Source organism: Esox lucius, chromosome 25, assembly GCF_011004845.1.
Source record: "Esox lucius isolate fEsoLuc1 chromosome 25, fEsoLuc1.pri, whole genome shotgun sequence".
Taxonomy (NCBI): Eukaryota; Metazoa; Chordata; class Actinopteri; order Esociformes; family Esocidae; genus Esox; species Esox lucius.
Window position 1 is genome coordinate 21,149,789 of NC_047593.1, and position 21,473 is coordinate 21,171,261.

Genomic DNA, 21,473 nt, shown 5'->3' on the forward strand with positions numbered 1-21,473 from the left:
GTCACTACTGGTAGCATGAGGCGGTACCTGCAGCCCATTCAGGTTGCACAGGTAGTCCAGCTCCTCCAGGATGGCACATCCATACGTGCCGTCACAAGAAGGTTTGCTGTGTCTCCCAGTACAGTCTCAAGAGCATGGAGGAGATACCAGGAGACGGGCCGTTACACAAGGAGAGCCAGACAGGGCCATAGAAGAGAATCAACCCAGCAGCAGGACCGGAATCTGCTCCTTTGTGTGAGGAGGAACAGGAGGAGCACTGCCAGAGCCCTTAAAAATTACGTCCAGCAGGTTGATGGTGTGCATGTTACTGACCAAACTGTCAAAGTCCATGAGGGTGGCATTCGCCAGAGAACACCAGAATTGGCAGGCCTGTCATTTCCATCCTGTTCTGTTCACAGATGAGAGCAGGTTCACACTGAGCACATGTGACAGACGTGAAAGAGTCTGGAAACGCTGTGATGAACGTTATGCTGCCTGCAACATCATCCAGTATGACCGGTTTGGCGATGGGTCAGTGTTTGGTCTGTGGAGACATATCCTTGGAGGGTCGCACAGACCTCCACGTGCTAGCCAACGGTACCCTGACCGCTGTTAGGTACCAGGATGAAATCCTCAGATTGATCGTCAGACCTTATGCTGGTGCAGAGGGCCCTCGGTTCCATTGGTGCAGAGGGCCCTGGGTTCCCTCAATCAGTTGATTATTTTGTTTCCATTGACTGCTGTTACATCATTTTGTTCTCAACGAATTACATTGCATTCGCTTTACCACACCGTAGTGACAAAAAGAGAGCTGAGCCAGAAGGCAAATCTCTCGATATACCGGTCAATTTTCGTTCCTACCCTCACCTATGGTCATGAAGGTTGGGTCATGACCGAAAGAACAAGATTGCGGGTACAAGCGGCTGAAATGGGTTTTCTCAGAAGGGTGGCTGGCTTTTCCCTTAGGGATAGGGTGAGAATCTCAGCCATCCGTGAGGAACTCGGAGTAGAGCCAGTTGAGGCTTTGTGTCGAAAGGAGCCAGTTGAGGTGGTTCGGGCATCTGGTAAGGATGCCCCCAGGACGTCTCCCTAGGGAGGTGTTCCAGGCACGTCCAGCTGGGAGGAGACCTCGGGGTAGGCCCAGGACTAGGTGGAGGGATTATATTTCGACACTGGCCTGGGAACGCCTCGGGATCCCCCAGTCAGAGCTGGCAAATGTGGCTCGGGAAAGGGAAGTTTGGGGTCCCCTGCTGGAGCTGCTTCCCCCGCGACCCGATACCGGATAAGCGGATGAAGATGAGATGAGAGATGAGACATATATTGGACTATACACATAAGGGGTTAACACTAACGTTATGTAGGCCTACATTACCTTGGAATAATGGACGAGGCCTCGCAAAGTTAACTTTTCCAAGGTAATGTACAGGACAAATGTTCATCCCACTTATTGCACAGTACCCAAACAACAACAAGAGCAAATTGCTAGTGTAAATTACTGTAAATGTCTATAGTGACATTTTATGTTGCTACAGATGCGACTCATCATTACGGCCATTTGTTCTAAAGTTCTATATAGAAATAATCAAATGAACGACCATGTCGCATCTATAGCAACCAAAATAGGAAAAAGCATTTATTAACATTAGTAACCTATACATTCATTATTAAAAGTATATTTATTTAATTATTAACGACAACACTTACGCTAGGATATTGTTTGCTTTATGTTGTTCGTTGGAATCTGCAGGATAAACAACTCAATAAACGTCAGGATCAGGTGTCATGTTTCAGAACTGTATGTGCATCCTACCCACAGACCATATAACATGGGCATGACATTACCACTCTATTTTGCTGAGCAAAAATCTCTGGGTTCTATGATATGTTGCCAATACACCATGGCTAAGCGTCGTGTCCAGGCACTCTGCAATGCATCGTGCCTAAGACCAGCTCTTAACCATGGTATATTGCCCATACACCACACCAACTTGTGCCTAATTGCTTACATACACCACAGCTATCAGCTTTCAGCATTCAAAAATACTTGTAAATAAAAAGAAGACAAAATCCAATACAAAACCTCCAATCATTGAAAATTAGACTTTCGGATTAGGGCACACAGAGAAAGGACAGATTCATGTTTGGACTCACTTTTTTGGGTGTTGTGATGGTGGTTGTTTCTTTACATTTCTACAGATATGGAGTAGGCTTATAGTGCCATCTAGTGGTGAACCTAATTCTCTTGTCCTGCTACATTAGTTCTTGTAAACTGGTACAGAAACAAAATGTTTTTGGATTCAACACATAAAAAACAGACATTCCAGACAACAGACAGACATTCCCCATTGACTCCCATGCATTCCCCATAGACCCCAATGAATTCCCTATTGCCTCCGATTCATTCCCCATTGACTTGTATGGGTTCCCCATAGTCTCCCACTGAACGAACATTGACTTCCATTCACTCCCCATTGACCTCTATTTATTCTCAATTGACAGATATGCATCCCCCATAGACTCCAAGTGAATCACCACTGACTCCCATTCATTGACCACTGACCTCCATTCATTCCCTATTGACTTCCATTCATTCCTCTTTGACTCCCATTCAATCACCATTGACTCCGATTTATTCTCCATTAGCCCCCATTCATTCCCCATTGACTTCCATTAATTTCGTATGGAGCCCCATGCATTTATTGATTATAGCGCCACCATCAGGCCGATCATCTCAAAACGTTATTGAGGTCTTCCTGCCAAAGGTCTGAACCCATACACTAAGCTGGTTGCAGTATAACAATCCTCCCAAAAAACTGTAAAGGTAGAAAAAGTAATAATAAAAACAATAATAATAACATTGTTATGTTATTATTATAACATAAGTTTGACCAAGTTTCAGACCTCCAGGTCAGACACACATTGCTTCCCCTTGGATCTTCATTTATTTCCTGTGGAGCCCCATGCATTTGTTGATTATAGCGCCACCGTCAGACCGATCATCTCTGAAAGACATGTCGTTTCATAGCCTATTCACTTTGGGCCAAGAACCCCTAAAAATTATTAACATGACGAAGGGCGATCCACACTTTGCATGAGACAGTTGGAGCTCAACAGGCAACCACAGACTAGGAAGCGTCTGTGTAATTTCTCAATATATAATGTGTAGTGATATTTTATAACATCCAAATTATATTTATAGTCTGCTTCCCGTCTTAAAGAGGCACTGTAGAATCTTGCCTCAAACGTTTCCAAGACTGAATTTAAACAACACAACTTGTTTCATTGTCTTCCCTAACCAAACAAGAGCGGTATAGTACTAGCCTGTTTCCTTCCCTAACCGAACAAGAGCGGTATAGTACTAGCCTGTTTCCTTCCCTAACCGAACAAGAGCGGTATAGTACTAGCCTGTTTCCTTCCCTAACCGAACAAGAGCGGTATAGTACTAGCCTGTTTCCTTCCCTAACCGAACAAGAGCGGTATAGTACTAGCCTGTTTCCTTCCCTAACCGAACAAGAGCTGTATAGTACTAGCCTGTTTCCTTCCCTAACCGAACAAGAGCGGTATAGTACTAGCCTGTTTCCTTCCCTAACCGAACAAGAGCGGTATAGTACTAGCCTGTTTCCTTCCCTAACCGAACAAGAGAGGTATAGTACTAGCCTGTTTCCTTCCCTAACCGAACAAGAGCGGTATAGTACTAGCCTGTTTCCTTCCCTAACCGAACAAGAGAGGTATAGTACTAGCCTGTTTCCTTCCCTAACCGAACAAGAGCGGTATAGTACTAGCCTGTTTCCTTCCCTAACCGAACAAGAGCTGTATAGTACTAGCCTGTTTCCTTCCCTAACCGAACAAGAGAGGTATAGTACTAGCCTGTTTCCTTCCCTAACCGAACAAGAGCGGTATAGTACTAGCCTGTTTCCTTCCCTAACCGAACAAGAGCGGTATAGTACTAGCCTGTTTCCTTCCCTAACCGAACAAGAGCGGTATAGTACTAGCCTGTTTCCTTCCCTAACCGAACAAGAGCGGTATAGTACTAGCCTGTTTCCTTCCCTAACCGAACAAGAGCGGTATAGTACTAGCCTGTTTCCTTCCCTAACCGAACAAGAGCGGTATAGTACTAGCCTGTTTCCTTCCCTAACCGAACAAGAGCGGTATAGTACTAGCCTGTTTCCTTCCCTAACCGAACAAGAGCGGTATAGTACTAGCCTGTTTCCTTCCCTAACCGAACAAGAGAGGTATAGTACTAGCCTGTTTCCTTCCCTAACCGAACAAGAGAGGTATAGTACTAGCCTGTTTCCTTCCCTAACCGAACAAGAGAGGTATAGTACTAGCCTGTTTCCTTCCCTAACCGAACAAGAGAGGTATAGTACTAGCCTGTTTCCTTCCCTAACCGAACAAGAGAGGTATAGTACTAGCCTGTTTCCTTCCCTAACCGAACAAGAGAGGTATAGTACTAGCCTGTTTCCTTCCCTAACCGAACAAGAGCGGTATAGTACTAGCCTGTTTCCTTCCCTAACCGAACAAGAGAGGTATAGTACTAGCCTGTTTCCTTCCCTAACCGAACAAGAGCGGTATAGTACTAGCCTGTGTCCTTCCCTAACCGAACAAGAGCGGTATAGTACTAGCCTGTTTCCTTCCCTAACCGAACAAGAGCGGTATAGTACTAGCCTGTTTCCTTCCCTAACCGAACAAGAGCGGTATAGTACTAGCCTGTTTCCTTCCCTAACCGAACAAGAGCGGTATAGTACTAGCCTGTTTCCTTCCCTAACCGAACAAGAGCGGTATAGTACTAGCCTGTTTCCTTCCCTAACCGAACAAGAGCTGTATAGTACTAGCCTGTTTCCTTCCCTAACCGAACAAGAGCGGTATAGTACTAGCCTGTTTCCTTCCCTAACCGAACAAGAGCGGTATAGTACTAGCCTGTTTCCTTCCCTAACCGAACAAGAGAGGTATAGTACTAGCCTGTTTCCTTCCCTAACCGAACAAGAGCGGTATAGTACTAGCCTGTTTCCTTCCCTAACCGAACAAGAGAGGTATAGTACTAGCCTGTTTCCTTCCCTAACCGAACAAGAGCGGTATAGTACTAGCCTGTTTCCTTCCCTAACCGAACAAGAGCTGTATAGTACTAGCCTGTTTCCTTCCCTAACCGAACAAGAGCGGTATAGTACTAGCCTGTTTCCTTCCCTAACCAAACAAGAGCGGTATAGTACTAGCCTGTTTCCTTCCCTAACCGAACAAGAGCGGTATAGTACTAGCCTGTTTCCTTCCCTAACCGAACAAGAGAGGTATAGTACTAGCCTGTTTCCTTCCCTAACCGAACAAGAGAGGTATAGTACTAGCCTGTTTCCTTCCCTAACCGAACAAGAGAGGTATAGTACTAGCCTGTTTCCTTCCCTAACCGAACAAGAGAGGTATAGTACTAGCCTGTTTCCTTCCCTAACCGAACAAGAGAGGTATAGTACTAGCCTGTTTCCTTCCCTAACCGAACAAGAGAGGTATAGTACTAGCCTGTTTCCTTCCCTAACCGAACAAGAGCGGTATAGTACTAGCCTGTTTCCTTCCCTAACCGAACAAGAGCGGTATAGTACTAGCCTGTTTCCTTCCCTAACCGAACAAGAGCGGTATAGTACTAGCCTGTTTCCTTCCCTAACCGAACAAGAGCGGTATAGTACTAGCCTGTTTCCTTCCCTAACCGAACAAGAGAGGTATAGTACTAGCCTGTTTCCTTCCCTAACCGAACAAGAGCGGTATAGTACTAGCCTGTTTCCTTCCCTAACCGAACAAGAGCGGTATAGTACTAGCCTGTTTCCTTCCCTAACCGAACAAGAGCGGTATAGTACTAGCCTGTTTCCTTCCCTAACCGAACAAGAGCGGTATAGTACTAGCCTGTTTCCTTCCCTAACCGAACAAGAGCTGTATAGTACTAGCCTGTTTCCTTCCCTAACCGAACAAGAGAGGTATAGTACTAGCCTGTTTCCTTCCCTAACCGAACAAGAGCGGTATAGTACTAGCCTGTTTCCTTCCCTAACCGAACAAGAGCGGTATAGTACTAGCCTGTTTCCTTCCCTAACCGAACAAGAGAGGTATAGTACTAGCCTGTTTCCTTCCCTAACCGAACAAGAGCGGTATAGTACTAGCCTGTTTCCTTCCCTAACCGAACAAGAGCGGTATAGTACTAGCCTGTTTCCTTCCCTAACCGAACAAGAGAGGTATAGTACTAGCCTGTTTCCTTCCCTAACCGAACAAGAGCGGTATAGTACTAGCCTGTTTCCTTCCCTAACCGAACAAGAGCGGTATAGTACTAGCCTGTTTCCTTCCCTAACCGAACAAGAGCGGTATAGTACTAGCCTGTTTCCTTCCCTAACCGAACAAGAGAGGTATAGTACTAGCCTGTTTCCTTCCCTAACCGAACAAGAGAGGTATAGTACTAGCCTGTTTCCTTCCCTAACCGAACAAGAGCGGTATAGTACTAGCCAGTTTCCTTCCCTAACCGAACAAGAGCGGTATAGTACTAGCCTGTTTCCTTCCCTAACCGAACAAGAGAGGTATAGTACTAGCCTGTTTCCTTCCCTAACCGAACAAGAGCGGTATAGTACTAGCCTGTTTCCTTCCCTAACCGAACAAGAGCGGTATAGTACTAGCCTGTTTCCTTCCCTAACCGAACAAGAGAGGTATAGTACTAGCCTGTTTCCTTCCCTAACCGAACAAGAGCGGTATAGTACTAGCCTGTTTCCTTCCCTAACCGAACAAGAGCGGTATAGTACTAGCCTGTTTCCTTCCCTAACCGAACAAGAGCGGTATAGTACTAGCCTGTTTCCTTCCCTAACCGAACAAGAGAGGTATAGTACTAGCCTGTTTCCTTCCCTAACCGAACAAGAGAGGTATAGTACTAGCCTGTTTCCTTCCCTAACCGAACAAGAGCGGTATAGTACTAGCCTGTTTCCTTCCCTAACCGAACAAGAGCGGTATAGTACTAGCCTGTTTCCTTCCCTAACCGAACAAGAGCGGTATAGTACTAGCCTGTTTCCTTCCCTAACCGAACAAGAGCGGTATAGTACTAGCCTGTTTCCTTCCCTAACCGAACAAGAGCGGTATAGTACTAGCCTGTTTCCTTCCCTAACCGAACAAGAGCGGTATAGTACTAGCCTGGGCTGTCGCGCTCTATTCCGGTGTAGTCGATAACTGTAATATTAAAAAAAATTTGTAGTACCAGCTAGTCCATGGTGGTTTAGGGTTGGGGATAGTACTGACTGGTGTAGTACCAGCTAGTCCATGGTGGTTTAGGGTTGGGGATAGTACTGACTGGTGTAGTACCAGCTAGTCCATGGTGGTTTAGGGTTGGGGATAGTACTGACTGGTGTAGTACCAGCTAGTCCATGGTGGTTTAGGGTTGGGGATAGTACTGACTGGTGTAGTACCAGCTAGTCCATGGTGGTTTAGGGTTGGGGATAGTACTGACTGGTGTAGTACCAGCTAGTCCATGGTGGTTTAGGGTTGGGGATAGTACTGACTGGTGTAGTACCAGCTAGTCCATGGTGGTTTAGGGTTGGGGATAGTACTGACTGGTGTAGTACCAGCTAGTCCATGGTGGTTTAGGGTTGGGGATAGTACTGACTGGTGTAGTACCAGCTAGTCCATGGTGGTTTAGGGTTGGGGATAGTACTGACTGGTGTAGTACCAGCTAGTCCATGGTGGTTTAGGGTTGGGGATAGTACTGACTGGTGTAGTACCAGCTAGTCCATGGTGGTTTAGGGTTGGGGACAGTACTGAGTGCCCACTATGAGAAGATTACAAGTCAATGCAAACTGACAGACGTACCAGTGAGAAAGTTTAAACGAGGAATATCTCAGGCACAATTTTCCAGATAATCTTTTGTTCAAAATATTATCTTTAAACATTAATTACAGATGTGTTCTGGTCATTTACAAGGAGTAGCAGGGACAACATGTGTTTCAGAAGGGAGTAACAGGGTCAGTGTGTAGTTCAGAAGGGAGTAACAGGGTCAGTGTGTAGTTCAGAAGGGAGTAACAGGGTCAGTGTGTAGTTCAGAAGGGAGTAACAGGGTCAGTGTGTAGTTCAGAAGGGAGTAACAGGGTCAGTGTGTAGTTCAGAAGGGAGTAACAGGGTCAGTGTGTAGTTCAGAAGGGAGTAACAGGGTCAGTGTGTAGTTCAGAAGGGAGTAACAGGGTCAGTGTGTAGTTCAGAAGGGAGTAACAGGGTCAGTGTGTAGTTCAGAAGGGAGTAACAGGGTCAGTGTGTAGTTCAGAAGGGAGTAACAGGGTCAGTGTGTAGTTCATACATACACACATACACAGATCAGCCATAACATTATTACCCCTGACAAGTGAAGTGAATAACATTGATAATCTCGTTATCATGGCACCTGTCATTGGGTGGGATATATTATGCAGGAAGTGAACATTCTGTCCTCCAAGTTGATGTGTTAGAAGCAGGAAAAATAGGCAAGCGTAAGGATCTGATCGACTTTGACAGGGGCCAAATTGTGATGGTGATTGGGTCAGAGCATCTCCAAAACAGCAGTCCTTGTGGGGTGTTCCCGGTCTGCAGTGGTCAGTACCTATCAAAAGTGGTCCAAGGAAGGAAAAGTGGTGAACCGGCGACAGGGTCATGGTCATTGATGCACATGGGGAGGGAAGGCTGGTCCGTGTGGTCCGATCCAACAGACGAGCTACTGTTGTTCAAAGTGCTGAAAAGGTTAATGCTGGTACTGATAGAAAGGTGTCAGAACACACAGTGCATCAGTTTGTTGCGTATGGGGCTGCGTAGACACAGACCAGTCAGGGTGCCCATGCTGACCCCTGTGAGCATCAGAACTGGACCATGGTGCAATGGAAGAAGGTGGCCTGGTCTGATGAATCACGTTTACTTTTACATCATGTGGATGACCAGGTGTGTGTGTGTCGTTTACCTGGAGAACACATGGTACCAGGATGCACTATGGGAAGAAGCCAAGCCGGCGGAGGCAGTGTGATGTGTTGGGCAATGTTCTGCTGGGAAACCTTGGGTCCTGCCATTCATGTAGATGTTACTTTGACATGTACCACCTACCTGAGCATAGTTGCAGACCATGTGCACCCTTTCATGGCAACAGTATTCCCTGATGGCATTTGCCTCTTTCAGCAGGATAATGCACCCTGCCACAGAGCAAAAATGGTTCAGGAATGGTTTGAGGAACACAACAACGAGTTCAAGGTGTTGACTTGGCCTCCAAATTCCCCAGGTCTCAATCCAATCGAGAATTGGTGGAATGTGCTGGACAAACAGGTCCGATCCATGGAGGCCCCACCTCGCAACTTACAGGACTTATAGGATCTGCTGCTAATGTCTTGGTGCCAGATACCACAGCACACCTTCAGAGGTCTAGTGGAGTCCATTTGATCCCCTGCTGATATTGTATGTTTGCCCTCTGACAAAAAATGATCAGTCTATAATTTTAAGGGTAGATTTATTTGAACAATAAGACACAGAATAACAAAAAAAAAATCTATAGCGATCTGACGTGTGATGGCAATTTCTAAAATCCAAATAATTCTATGAAAATGGTAGGTAAGACAAGAGAAATCAATTACGCAATAAACGGTTTTAATCTTGCTTGCAAGGAGAAAGTATACAGGTTACAAAGTAACGGTGGATAATTTCTAAATAAAAACATCATTTCGACAGTATTTATTACATAGGAAGAAGGGGTGTGGCAAGATGCTGCCATCTGTTTCATGTCAATCAAACACCTTTCCCTTTGTTCTATCACACACGTCAAATGCTATCTTCCCCCACCTTATCCTTCCTGTAGTGTTTACCCAAAGGGGCCAACTGACCTTACTGCCCCCTGTTGTATCTTCTCCTATCCTGTCCTAAAACCCATTGATCTGCATCTGGACAGACAATAGATGCCCCCTATGCAAATACCAGGTCCCACACATTCCTGTACCTATCTTAACAGTGGGACTCACTCCTTTATACAGTCAGAATACATTGTATAAGAAATTTCCACAACAGACGTTTCTTGTATTTGGCCACCAGGTTTGGACACATCTCAGGAGGGATTCTTTCCCATTCCTCTTTGCAGATCTTCTCCAAGTCATTAAGGTTTCGAGGCTATTGTTTAGCAACTCAAACCTTCCGCTCCCTCCACAGATTTTCTATGGGATTAAGATCTGGAGACTGGCTAGGCCACTCCAGGACCTTAATGTGCTTCTTCTTGAGTCACTCCTTTGTTGCCTTGGCCGTGGGCTTCATTTACCACTGTTTTACCTGCTATTCTCATTTACTACTGTTTTACCTGCTATTCTCACCTACTACTGTTTTACCTGCTATTCTCACCTACTACTGTTTTACCTGCTATTCTCATTTACTACTGTTTTACCTGCTATTCTCACTTACTACTGTTTTACCTGCTATTCTCACTTAATACTGTTTTACCTGCTATTCTCACCTACTACTGTTTTACCTGCTATTCTCATTTACTACTGTTTTACCTGCTATTCTCATTTACTACTGTTTTACCTGCTATTCTCACTTACTACTGTTTTACCTGCTATTCTCACTTAATACTGTTTTACCTGCTATTCTCACCTACTACTGTTTTACCTGCTATTCTCACTTACTACTGTTTTACCTGCTATTCTCACCTACTACTGTTTTACCTGCTATTCTCATTTACTACTGTTTTACCTGCTATTCTCATTTACTACTGTTTTACCTGCTATTCTCATTTACTACTGTTTTACCTGCTATTCTCACCTACTACTGTTTTACCTGCTATTCTCACTTAATACTGTTTTACCTGCTATTCTCACTTACTACTGTTTTACCTGCTATTCTCATTTACTACTGTTTTACCTGCTATTCTCACTTAATACTGTTTTACCTGCTATTCTCACCTACTACTGTTTTACCTGCTATTCTCACCTACTACTGTTTTACCTGCTATTCTCACTTAATACTGTTTTACCTGCTATTCTCACTTACTACTGTTTTACCTGCTATTCTCACTTAATACTGTTTTACCTGCTATTCTCACTTAATACTGTTTTACCTGCTATTCTCACCTACTACTGTTTTACCTGCTATTCTCACCTACTACTGTTTTACCTGCTATTCTCACCTACTACTGTTTTACCTGCTATTCTCACCTACTACTGTTTTACCTGCTATTCTCACCTACTACTGTTTTACCTGCTATTCTCACTTAATACTGTTTTACCTGCTATTCTCACTTAATACTGTTTTACCTGCTATTCTCACTTAATACTGTTTTACCTGCTATTCTCATTTAGCAGGTGAAACAGTTGTAAATGAGAATAGCAGGTAAAACAGTAGTAAATGAGAATAGCAGGTAAAACAGTAGTAAATGAGAATAGCAGGTAAAACAGTAGTAAATGAGAATAGCAGGTAAAACAGTGGTAAATGAGAATAGCAGGTAAAACAGTGTATAAAATGTTGCTGGCTGAGAGGTGGGTCTGCATTCCTCTCTGACTGTTGTTCTCAATGGTTTCAGTGTAATGAGATACAGAGACGTAAAGAGACACCAGACAACTGGATGTTTCCTTGCCCAATCTATCCTCCTTTTACTGACACACACACACACCTTCCACCCCCTGGGGCACCACACCACTTTCTTGTAGATAATTGCCTCAAAAGGTAAAGTCATCCGAAATTTCTCGAAAAAGCTATGATGAAGTTATGATGGTTATGTTCCTTCTGAAGTTGAATTCTACTTCAGGTGGTGCATACAGAGAGAGAGAGAATGTAAAAATACAGGTACTCTGTTTACAGTTTTATGCAGAAGACTTGTGCCATCTAAGAAAATAGTAAAAAAAATAGTTCCACCTCAAGGGAAGCCTCAGTATTAGATTGGTAATCTAACACCCCCACCTCAATGGAAGTCTCAGTATTAGATTGGTAATCTAAGACCCCCACCTCCTGGGAAGTCTCAGTATTAGATTGGTAATCTAAGACCCCCACCTCAATGGAAGTCTCAGTATTAGATTGGTAATCTAAGACCCCCACCTCCTGGGAAGTCTCAGTATTAGATTGGTAATCTAAGACCCCCACCTCAATGGAAGTCTCAGTATTAGATTGGTAATCTAAGACCCCCACCTCAATGGAAGTCTCAGTATTAGATTGGTAATCTAAGACCCCCACCTCAATGGAAGTCTCAGTATTAGATTGGTAATCTAAGACCCCCACCTCAATGGAAGTCTCAGTATTAGATTGGTAATCTAAGACCCCCCCCTCCTGGGAAGCTGTGTAGGATGGTGAATCCTGCAAGAAGCTTGAAAGAATTATTCAACAGTCTAGCAAAGTGAGTTTCTTCAGTTCTGCATTCAAAGTGATGCAAAACTAAAAGGCATTACTTTTCATTATAATGAAGAGGCGATACGTTTCATTGTACTCATATTTCTATGTGTAACAACATTTCATAATGTTCAGTGAAACAAATACTCACCGTTCAGATTAATGGGTTATAACCTCTCCTCCAGGAGGTCCATGCCCTGGTTCCATACCCCCTCTCCTCCAGGAGGTCCATGACCTGGTTCCGTACCCCCTCCCCTCTCCTCCAGGAGGTCCATGCCTTGGTTCCATACCCCCTCTCCTCCAGGAGGTCCATGCCCTGGTTCCATACCCCCTCTCCTCCAGGAGGTTCATGCCCTGGGCATCCCCCTGGCTGTCCCAACCCACCTGGCCATGCTGCTGTTCCAGTTTGCAGTGTGAGAGTAGCGAAACGTGTCTCACTGGTCGACCAGAGTCCAAATTCCGGTGTCTTCTTGCAGTCTCTGAATTCCAGCCTCTTTTCTCCCATCATTCAACCTCCACATGCCCCTGGATGATCTTTCCGTGTCAGAATGTGAGATGGGGAAGTGAGTTAAGTGTCATTCTTTATGTATGACACAATGCAGAGTGATGAGGTGTAGTCCTTCCATCTCAGGTGCCTTATTGTGATTATAAACTGGCTACCAACACGCTATACATTTGTCGTCCTGTAAGGCAGAATGTCACATCACACGACATTCAGGAAACCAGGCAACGCTGAAAGGAGATGCAGGGCTCTAGAGACATGCTCAATATTAGAGACAGGAGACTAAACACACACACACACACAAGCAGAACAATGACTTAACACACAAACACACAGAACAATGACTTAACACACATACACACACACACAGAACAATGACTTATCACACACAGAACAATGACTTAACCCACACACGGAACAATGACTTAACCCACACACGGAACAATGACTTAACCCACACACGGAACAATGACTTAACACACACACACACAGAACAATGACTTAAAACACACACACACAGAACAATGACTTAACCCACACACGGAACAATGACTTAACCCACACACGGAACAATGACTTAAAACACACAGAACAATGACTTAACACACACACACAGAAAAATTACTTAACACACACACACACAGAACAATTACTTATCACACACACACACAGAACAATGACTTAACACACACACACACAGAACAATGACTTATCACACACAGAACAATGACTTAACACACACAGAACATTGACTTAACACACACACACACAGAACAATTACTTATCACACACAGAACAATGTTGGTTAACACACAGACACCTGTTGGTTTCAATATCAACAGAAACCAGGAGTGAAAGAGCTATAGCCTCTGGGTCCACACTACAAATCACAAAAAGGGCTTTGAGATGTATGAGGGACAATTATAATAGAGGTTCCACAGAGATGTATTTGGAGAGTTTCATACAGGGTTACAAGAACTGACATAAAAAACCTAAAAAGAAAATGAGGGTGGAGCAAGAAGAAGAATGTCCTTTATTCTGTAGATGTGAACTGTGATGGATGTACTGTAAATAGATTTGAAATCATACTCTTTGTTTCTTAGAGCCCAGTGTGATTTTTATATTTTAAAATTGTCTATGATATTTAGTTATGTAGATATTTAGTAGAAATGATCTATCTTTTTAATGAGCCTTCCCAAATTTTCATGTGAGACCTCAACTCTTTTTGATAGGGGACAGAAAAACAATGTAGTTTTATAAGGTAAAATCTAAGATTTGTATTAAAATGAAGTGCTTCTCATATGTTGATATTAGAGAAATAACTGTGTGATGGGGGTCCTGAAGGACAGTAAGACAATGAGGGCAGAAACATGCCATCCGCATTTACTATTATTGTGTGATATTTGTAATGAGTATCAGAGCTCTTTTGATTGTGAACAAACATTGATTGGTCCTAAATGTTTTTGTGTCATCATTGCATGTTGTTTAAACAGAGGTTCATAATTACACAAACTATTTGATGATTTTTGCAACTGGTTATTTAACTGAACAAGGACCTGGATTTCTGGAAGATCCCCTCAACCCACTCATTGTACTAACACTTTCGTGGGAATTCTAGCTACGGATGGATTCTGAGAGGCTTTCACCAAGGAAAGGGAGAGTCTTTTAGGAGCATCTACAGTGGAAGCTGAAGGTCTGAGGGAGTGTACATGTGGAACTGTAATTCCATCATCTAACACCCCCAAGCTTGATCTGGTTTCCGTCTGTGAGGTGTATCAGTCCTCTGATGCTTTCAGCGGAGCCAAGGAATAATTCACTTTGTAAGCGAGGGCTAGGACCATGCATGAAATGTATAGTCTGGAGAGATTCGTGAAGAAATCCCTTAGAGAAAGCTAAATAAACAGATGCTTAAAATTCCAAGGATGTTTTCAGGATGCCTCGTTTGCATCCCCCCACCCAACTCTCCTAACCCCTCCTTAGAGCCATGGCTCAAGTATGTGACAAGGCACCTGAAACAGGTGAATCAACTTTTCAAAAGCCAAGATTGACAAACAAGTCCCGCGGGTTAGAACGCCCCTTTTCACCATCCCCTTGTCTACTTTAGTTCTCAAAGTTATTTAAGCATCAGTCCTCATTTGAGTGGCCTACATGTACTGTAGCTCCTGGCTGACACAACATCTTGGACATAGGAAATATTTATTCTCAGGTAAGAAGCAGCTCAGTTGTATTTGATGGTTTTTGTATAATTGTTTCAATTTCAAATTAATAATTTTTTAAGACATTGTAATTCCAGGTCTGAAAAAACAAATCCTATGTGACAAGATCTTATGTGATTGGTCAAAGTCAGAGTTTGGCTGACAAAAAAATAGAATGTTATTTTACCAATCAAATTAGCTTTTTCACGCCACATTTTTCTGCACTGACTGAATTGATCAAAATACCAATGAATGAAGAAAGTAATAATAATTTGGTTGTCCATGTAAATGCTATCTAGCTGTTCCATGAAGTCTTTGGTTACACAGGCAGTTTATAATGTGGTCTGGATAAAATCCTGCCAAAAAAACGTTGAGTAATTTCTAAAACAGCTAATGAAATTTCATCAAATTAAGATGGATAATAAATAAATCATTAATAACATAAAGCCTTCTGGATAACTGGATAAAAGAAAGCATTACATTGTGGTCCCCTTATTCAGCATTCAACCCACTGGTTGGTTTTGACAATGGAGATATAACTCAAGGTTAGTCCAGCATATTGGGACATCAAGGCTTGTCTAGCTAATGGAACACAAAATACATCATGGTTTGAAAAAGGTTTTTGCAGTCATTCATTAGTCTTGGCCATGTATTTACCCAAACTTTTAAAAGTAGTGAATGGCCCTCCCACTTAGTATTTGTCTATTTGAATTAAACAAAAACAACAACAACTGTCAATGTTCAATGAAGCCTGAAGATTGGCTTGTTTATCTTTGTGTACAGTAAATAATAATATAGAGAGGTACTAAATACTAATTGAAACGTACTTCCTGATGAAATGGGTGCATTTTAAAGACAGGGTTTATTTAGTGGTATCAATTATTTAGTAGTGCAGCATTTTGCTTAGTTGCACATTATCAGAGAGAATCAACTGAAACATGCAACAGCGAGCCAGGAAAGAGCACCATGACACATTCAAAATGACAAAGCCATGTATAGAAACTTTGCCTAATCATTCAACACTCGTCATTACATTCCGTTACTACAGAAAGAAACTCACTAGTTTAAGCCAGAATGTCCCTGATGAAAGGCTGACGCATTTAGGATTATTTTGAAAACAGGTTTTTCAGTATTCTGAGTTAATTCTAAAACTGGTTTTTCAGTATTCTGAGTTAATTCTAAAACAGGTTTTTCAGTATTCTGAGTTAATTCTAAAACAGGTTTTTCAGTATTCTGAGTTAATTCTAAAACATGTTTTTCAGTATTCTGGGGTTAATTCAGGGTTAATTTTCAAACAAATATGTTGGTATTCTGGGTTAATTCTCAAACAAAATGTTGGTATTCTGGGTTTATTTGAAAACAGTGAAGAATAGTGTTCATTGCCCTTGAAATATTACTTTTCACAATTACAATTTAGTTGTATTGTTTGTCATTGTTAGTTATTCACATAGTGGGGAAAAATAAATGCCATTTAAATAAAATAAAAATAACCAACAGAAAAAATTATTCATAAGAAATAATGAGTGGATTGCAAATTGACTTGAATTAAAATGGAATGGAGCCCAAACCTGCTTATCTGGAGAGATGGGGGTCGTTAAAGCTGTAAAGGTCACATTTTCAGTATTGAAAAGGGCATTTGGTGGCCAAGTGAATGGCAGTGTGGTAAATGACATCTAATTTATTCAGGGGCTTTAGTGGCAAGCCTCTAGCGATTCTCAAACCAGGGGCCCCCTGCCATCTCACAACACCAACCTCTGTCAAAATAACAGTTCTACAGTTCCCACCAACTAAACACTCAATGTATCTTCTCTGGATGATTACACATACATGTACGGATGTTGTAGACATACATGGTTGGATGTTGTAGACATACATGGTTGGATGTTGTAGACATACTTGGACGGATGTTGTAGACATACATGTACGGATGTTGTAGACATACATGGTTGGATGTTGTAGACATACTTGGACTGATGTTGCACACATATATGGACGGATGTTGTAGACATACATGTACGGATGTTGTAGACATACATGTACGGATGTTGTAGACATACATGGACTGATGTTGTACACAAACATGGACTGATGTTGTAGACAAACATGGACTGATGTTGTACACATATATGGACTGATTTTGTACACATACCTGGACGGATGTTGTAGACATACATGGACGGATGTTGTAGATATACATGGGCTGATGTTGTACATCTCAACAGGATCCTAAGAAGACATGGAGGAAATGAAACATCTAATGATTCTACTGATGCTGGCAGGTAATACTCACTGTGTGTGTGTGTGTGTGTGTGTGTGTGATGCTTATTTTTTTTTTACACGTGGGACCAGAAGTACATCTCCATCACAGAATGTCAGTAATAAATAGTGTAATATCTAAGTATGGTGAAATTAGACTGATGACTGACAGGTGGATCTTGGTTCTGTATCAGGATTGTGAAATTAGACTGATGACTGACAGGTGGATCTTGGTTCTGTATCAGGATGTTGAAATAAGACTGATGACTGACAGGTGGATCTTGGTTCTGTATCAAGATGGTGAAATAACACTTATGACTGACAGCCAGGTGGATCTTGGTTCTGTATCAGGATGGTGAAATAAGACTGATGACTGACAGGTGGATCTTGGTTCTGCATCAGGATGGTGAAATAAGACTTATGACTGACAGCCAGGTGGATCTTGGTTCTGTATCAGGATGGTGAAATAAGACTGATGACTGACAGGTGGATCTTGGTTCTGTATCAGGATGGTGAAATAAGACTGATGACTGAGAGGTGGATCTTGGTTCTGTATCAGGATGGTGAAATAACACTGATGACTGACAGGTGGATCTTGGTTCTGTATCAGGATGGTGAAATAAGACTGATGACTGACAGGTGGATCTTGGTTCTGTATCTATGTATGGTGGATATAGATTATGATGTACTGGAATGTATTCTGGTCTGATATTTTCCTAAATAATTTTCTAACAGGACTATTGGGGACAGCATCAGCCCAAAATATGTCAACAATAGGTAATGTTCCTTTACATGCAACAACATACTGACTACTACAACACAATCCATTATATCAACATACCTACTAATACTACTACCACACAATCCATTATATCAACATACCTACTAATACTACTACCACACAATCCATTATATCAACATGCCTACTAATACTACTACCACACAATCCATTATATCAACATGCCTACTACTACTACAACAAAATCAATTTCTTCAACATACTCACTACTACTACCACATACTACATTATATCTACATGCCTACTACATAATATATTATATCAACATACCTACAACTACTACAACATTATCCATTATATCAACATGCCTACTACTACTACAACATAATCCATTACTTCAACATACTCACTACTACTACCATATAATCCATTATATCAACAAGCCTACTACATAATACATTATATCAACATACCTACAACTACTACTACATAATCCATTATATCAACATACCTACAACTACTACTACATAATCCATTATATCAACATACCTGCTACTACTACAGCATAATACATTATATCAACATGCCTACTACAACTACAACATAATCCATTATTTCTACATACCCACTACTACTACAACATAATCCTTTATATCAAAATACCTACTATATTATCCATTATATCAACATGCCTACTACATAATCCATATTCAACATACCTACTACTACTGATTGCCAAACTAAGTTTCATTAGCATTATTTAAGCAGCAGTATATTATGCTGGCAGCACTCAGATTTTCTTTATCACAATAAAAGCCATCATTGATATGTATACTACTATATTGTTAACTATATTGCATGTAAAAAACAACAGACACTGACAATATTGGAACGGACATTAAACATAAAATGTACAAACTAGATTGATAACTATATTGCCATATATATTTCAATGAATGCTTTTATTTAGAAAAAGAAAATGAGTTGAGCTGAGTTGCAGTGCTAGCATAATATTCTGTTGCTAGAAGAACAGTATTGAAGCCTCGTATGGCCAACACTACATACTGCTACTATGTAATCCATTATATCAAAATACCTACAACAACAAAAACAACAACAACCCAATCCATTACATCAACTTATCAACTACAGAAATTCGTCTTTGTCGTGTACCTGAAATGTCAAATAGATCATTTGTCAAGTTTCCCAAAAGCAACAATTTCCCATAAAACCCATTGATACTACATTGTGTGACCACACAGAGTCAACATATGAACACATCTTGTTTCATCGTCTGCAGCTACAGCATTAGTGTGTATGACATAACCACATCACATCCACCTCTGTCACTACATGTCAATGGAACAGCAGCACCGACCCATAAACACACCATGAGCACAATCACATAACAACATTACAAACCAGAAATGTCTCATCTTTGGCTCATTAAAATGTTATGATTGTGTCACCAGGTAAGATAACTTGTTACAAATTCATACCTACCGCCTACAGAATGCCGTAACCATTCATTTTCTACCCTTTCCCCCAACAATTGCTGTGACTGCCACACCAGCCGCTCCTAATGCAACTTTCGCAACTGGCGCAACTGCCGCTCCTGCCGCTACCGCCGCAACCGCCGCTCCTGCCGCAACCGCCGCTCCTGCCGCAACTGCCGCAACTGCCGCTCCTGCCGCTACTGCAGCTACTGCCGCTCCTGCAGCTGCTGCAGCTACCTCCGCTCCTGCCGCAACTGCCGTTACTGCCGCTCCTGCCGCAACAGTCACTCCTGCCGCAACAGCCACTAGTGCAGCAACTGCCACAAATGCCACAACAGGCACTCCTGCCGCAACTGCCACTCCTACGTCAGCTGCAACAACCACACCAGCAACTAACCCTCCTAGTCAAGGGACCCTGAATCTTCGGTTCAGTCTCAACCAGCTGTTCACCTCAGATCTCTCCAACCCGTCTTCCTCAGCTTTCCAGACTCTGGCTGCCACAGTGGTCTCGCAGGTTAGTATCCAGAGGTCTTATCAGCAAAATACACCAGAGTTGGTGTCAAAATCTATTTATTTGTTTAAAATGTGTTTTAATAAACACAGGAAAAAGTATTGATACAGGACAATAAATAAAAGTATATGCTCTTTTTTTCTAAACGTAGATTTTTTTTTCTTAACGAAATAGAGCAGCAAAAGGAATGTGCATTAATGTACAAGATCAAAAAAGGAACAAACTAACTATGGAATATAATACTTATGTGCTTATCTTTCAATGCAGGTGAACCAAGTGTTCTCCAAAACCCCTGGCTTCATCCGTTCTTTTGTCAACTCATTCAAGTAAGTGTTTGAATTCTTAGTGACTGAATTGTTCATTGTTCATTTCATTTTTCTTTACTGTCTATTTCACTGGCAATGTGAACACATTTTTCAATGAAGCCTGAAGATGATGATATGAGGGTTGTCCATGTTCTCTTTGCTTCCGAACAGGAGTGGATCTGTAGTCACTGACATGACCCTGCTGTTTGCCAACAACACTGTGGTTCCCAGCACCACCAGCGTCCAGGCAACCTTCACCAACAGTAACACCTCTCTGAACATTGTACCTGGCAGCATCACCGGTAGGCATACGGTGTCAAGGCGGACTGCCGTGTCCCAATAATCACGCTTATATCTAGATCAACACTTTAACAGGAACATGAAAAGATTAATTAACGTTTCTCATTTAATGAACCGTTTCTCTGTTTTCCCTGCTTTCTTTCAGTTTCAACAACAAGTTCTGGAAATTCTCCCAGACAAAGTGTCTTCTCTCTGGCGACCTTTCCTGTCACTTTGGCACTGCTTATGGTACAGCTGCTGGCCAATTTATAGGGTCACTGCTTATGGTACATCTATGGATAGCTAATAGCCTACCATTGTCAATGGTACTGCTGCTGGCTAACCAACAGCCTGGCAATGCTAATGAAACAGATGCTGGCTAGCTAATATCCTGGTAGAGTAAATGTGAATATTTAAAGTAATCTTAATGAAGTGATAGAATTTTTTTTAAAACAATAACAAAATGTTGAGTGACAGTATTTCGACATTAGAAAACATTTCCTGTGTCGAAGTGTGACATCAAAATGCTGTTGTATCATTTGTTTACCTTTTATATTGAGTTACTATTATCATAATTCACTCTTTCATAATCATATTTACATTTAAATTCACCAAGATCTTTATAATATTTACAAATATTTATTTTGGGCATGTCACTGAAAATCATATCAATATATCAATGTTTTAAAACACTGGTTTCTACTTATCTTATTTTTTTCACATCTAATAAATTATGAAACACTGAAAATCTTGACTCTCGTCATTACTGGTTAAAGGCATCCCCTCCGGTTTTTCTCCACTGTCTTTGTGGTTATTGTTTGTTAAACCGGAAAGAGAACGGCACATCGTAATACTTGGCAATGTGATGGTCTAGGTGTGTTTTGGAGGTGGTAAAG

At 41.9% G+C, this 21,473-nt stretch overlaps 1 protein-coding gene across 1 annotated transcript; it reads left to right on the forward strand.

Moving 5' to 3' along the window:
* The first annotated feature begins 14,925 nt into the window (after positions 1 to 14,925).
* Positions 14,926 to 21,270, forward strand: LOC105007865 (nuclear pore complex protein Nup58). Its single transcript, XM_020043753.3, has 7 exons — positions 14,926 to 15,002; positions 17,214 to 17,270; positions 17,983 to 18,024; positions 19,560 to 19,996; positions 20,261 to 20,319; positions 20,470 to 20,600; positions 20,744 to 21,270. Exons 2-7 carry the CDS (start codon positions 17,228 to 17,230, stop codon positions 20,848 to 20,850), a joined length of 819 nt encoding a protein of 272 aa, XP_019899312.2. The 5' UTR covers positions 14,926 to 15,002; positions 17,214 to 17,227; the 3' UTR covers positions 20,851 to 21,270.
* The last annotated feature ends 203 nt before the right edge of the window (positions 21,271 to 21,473 follow it).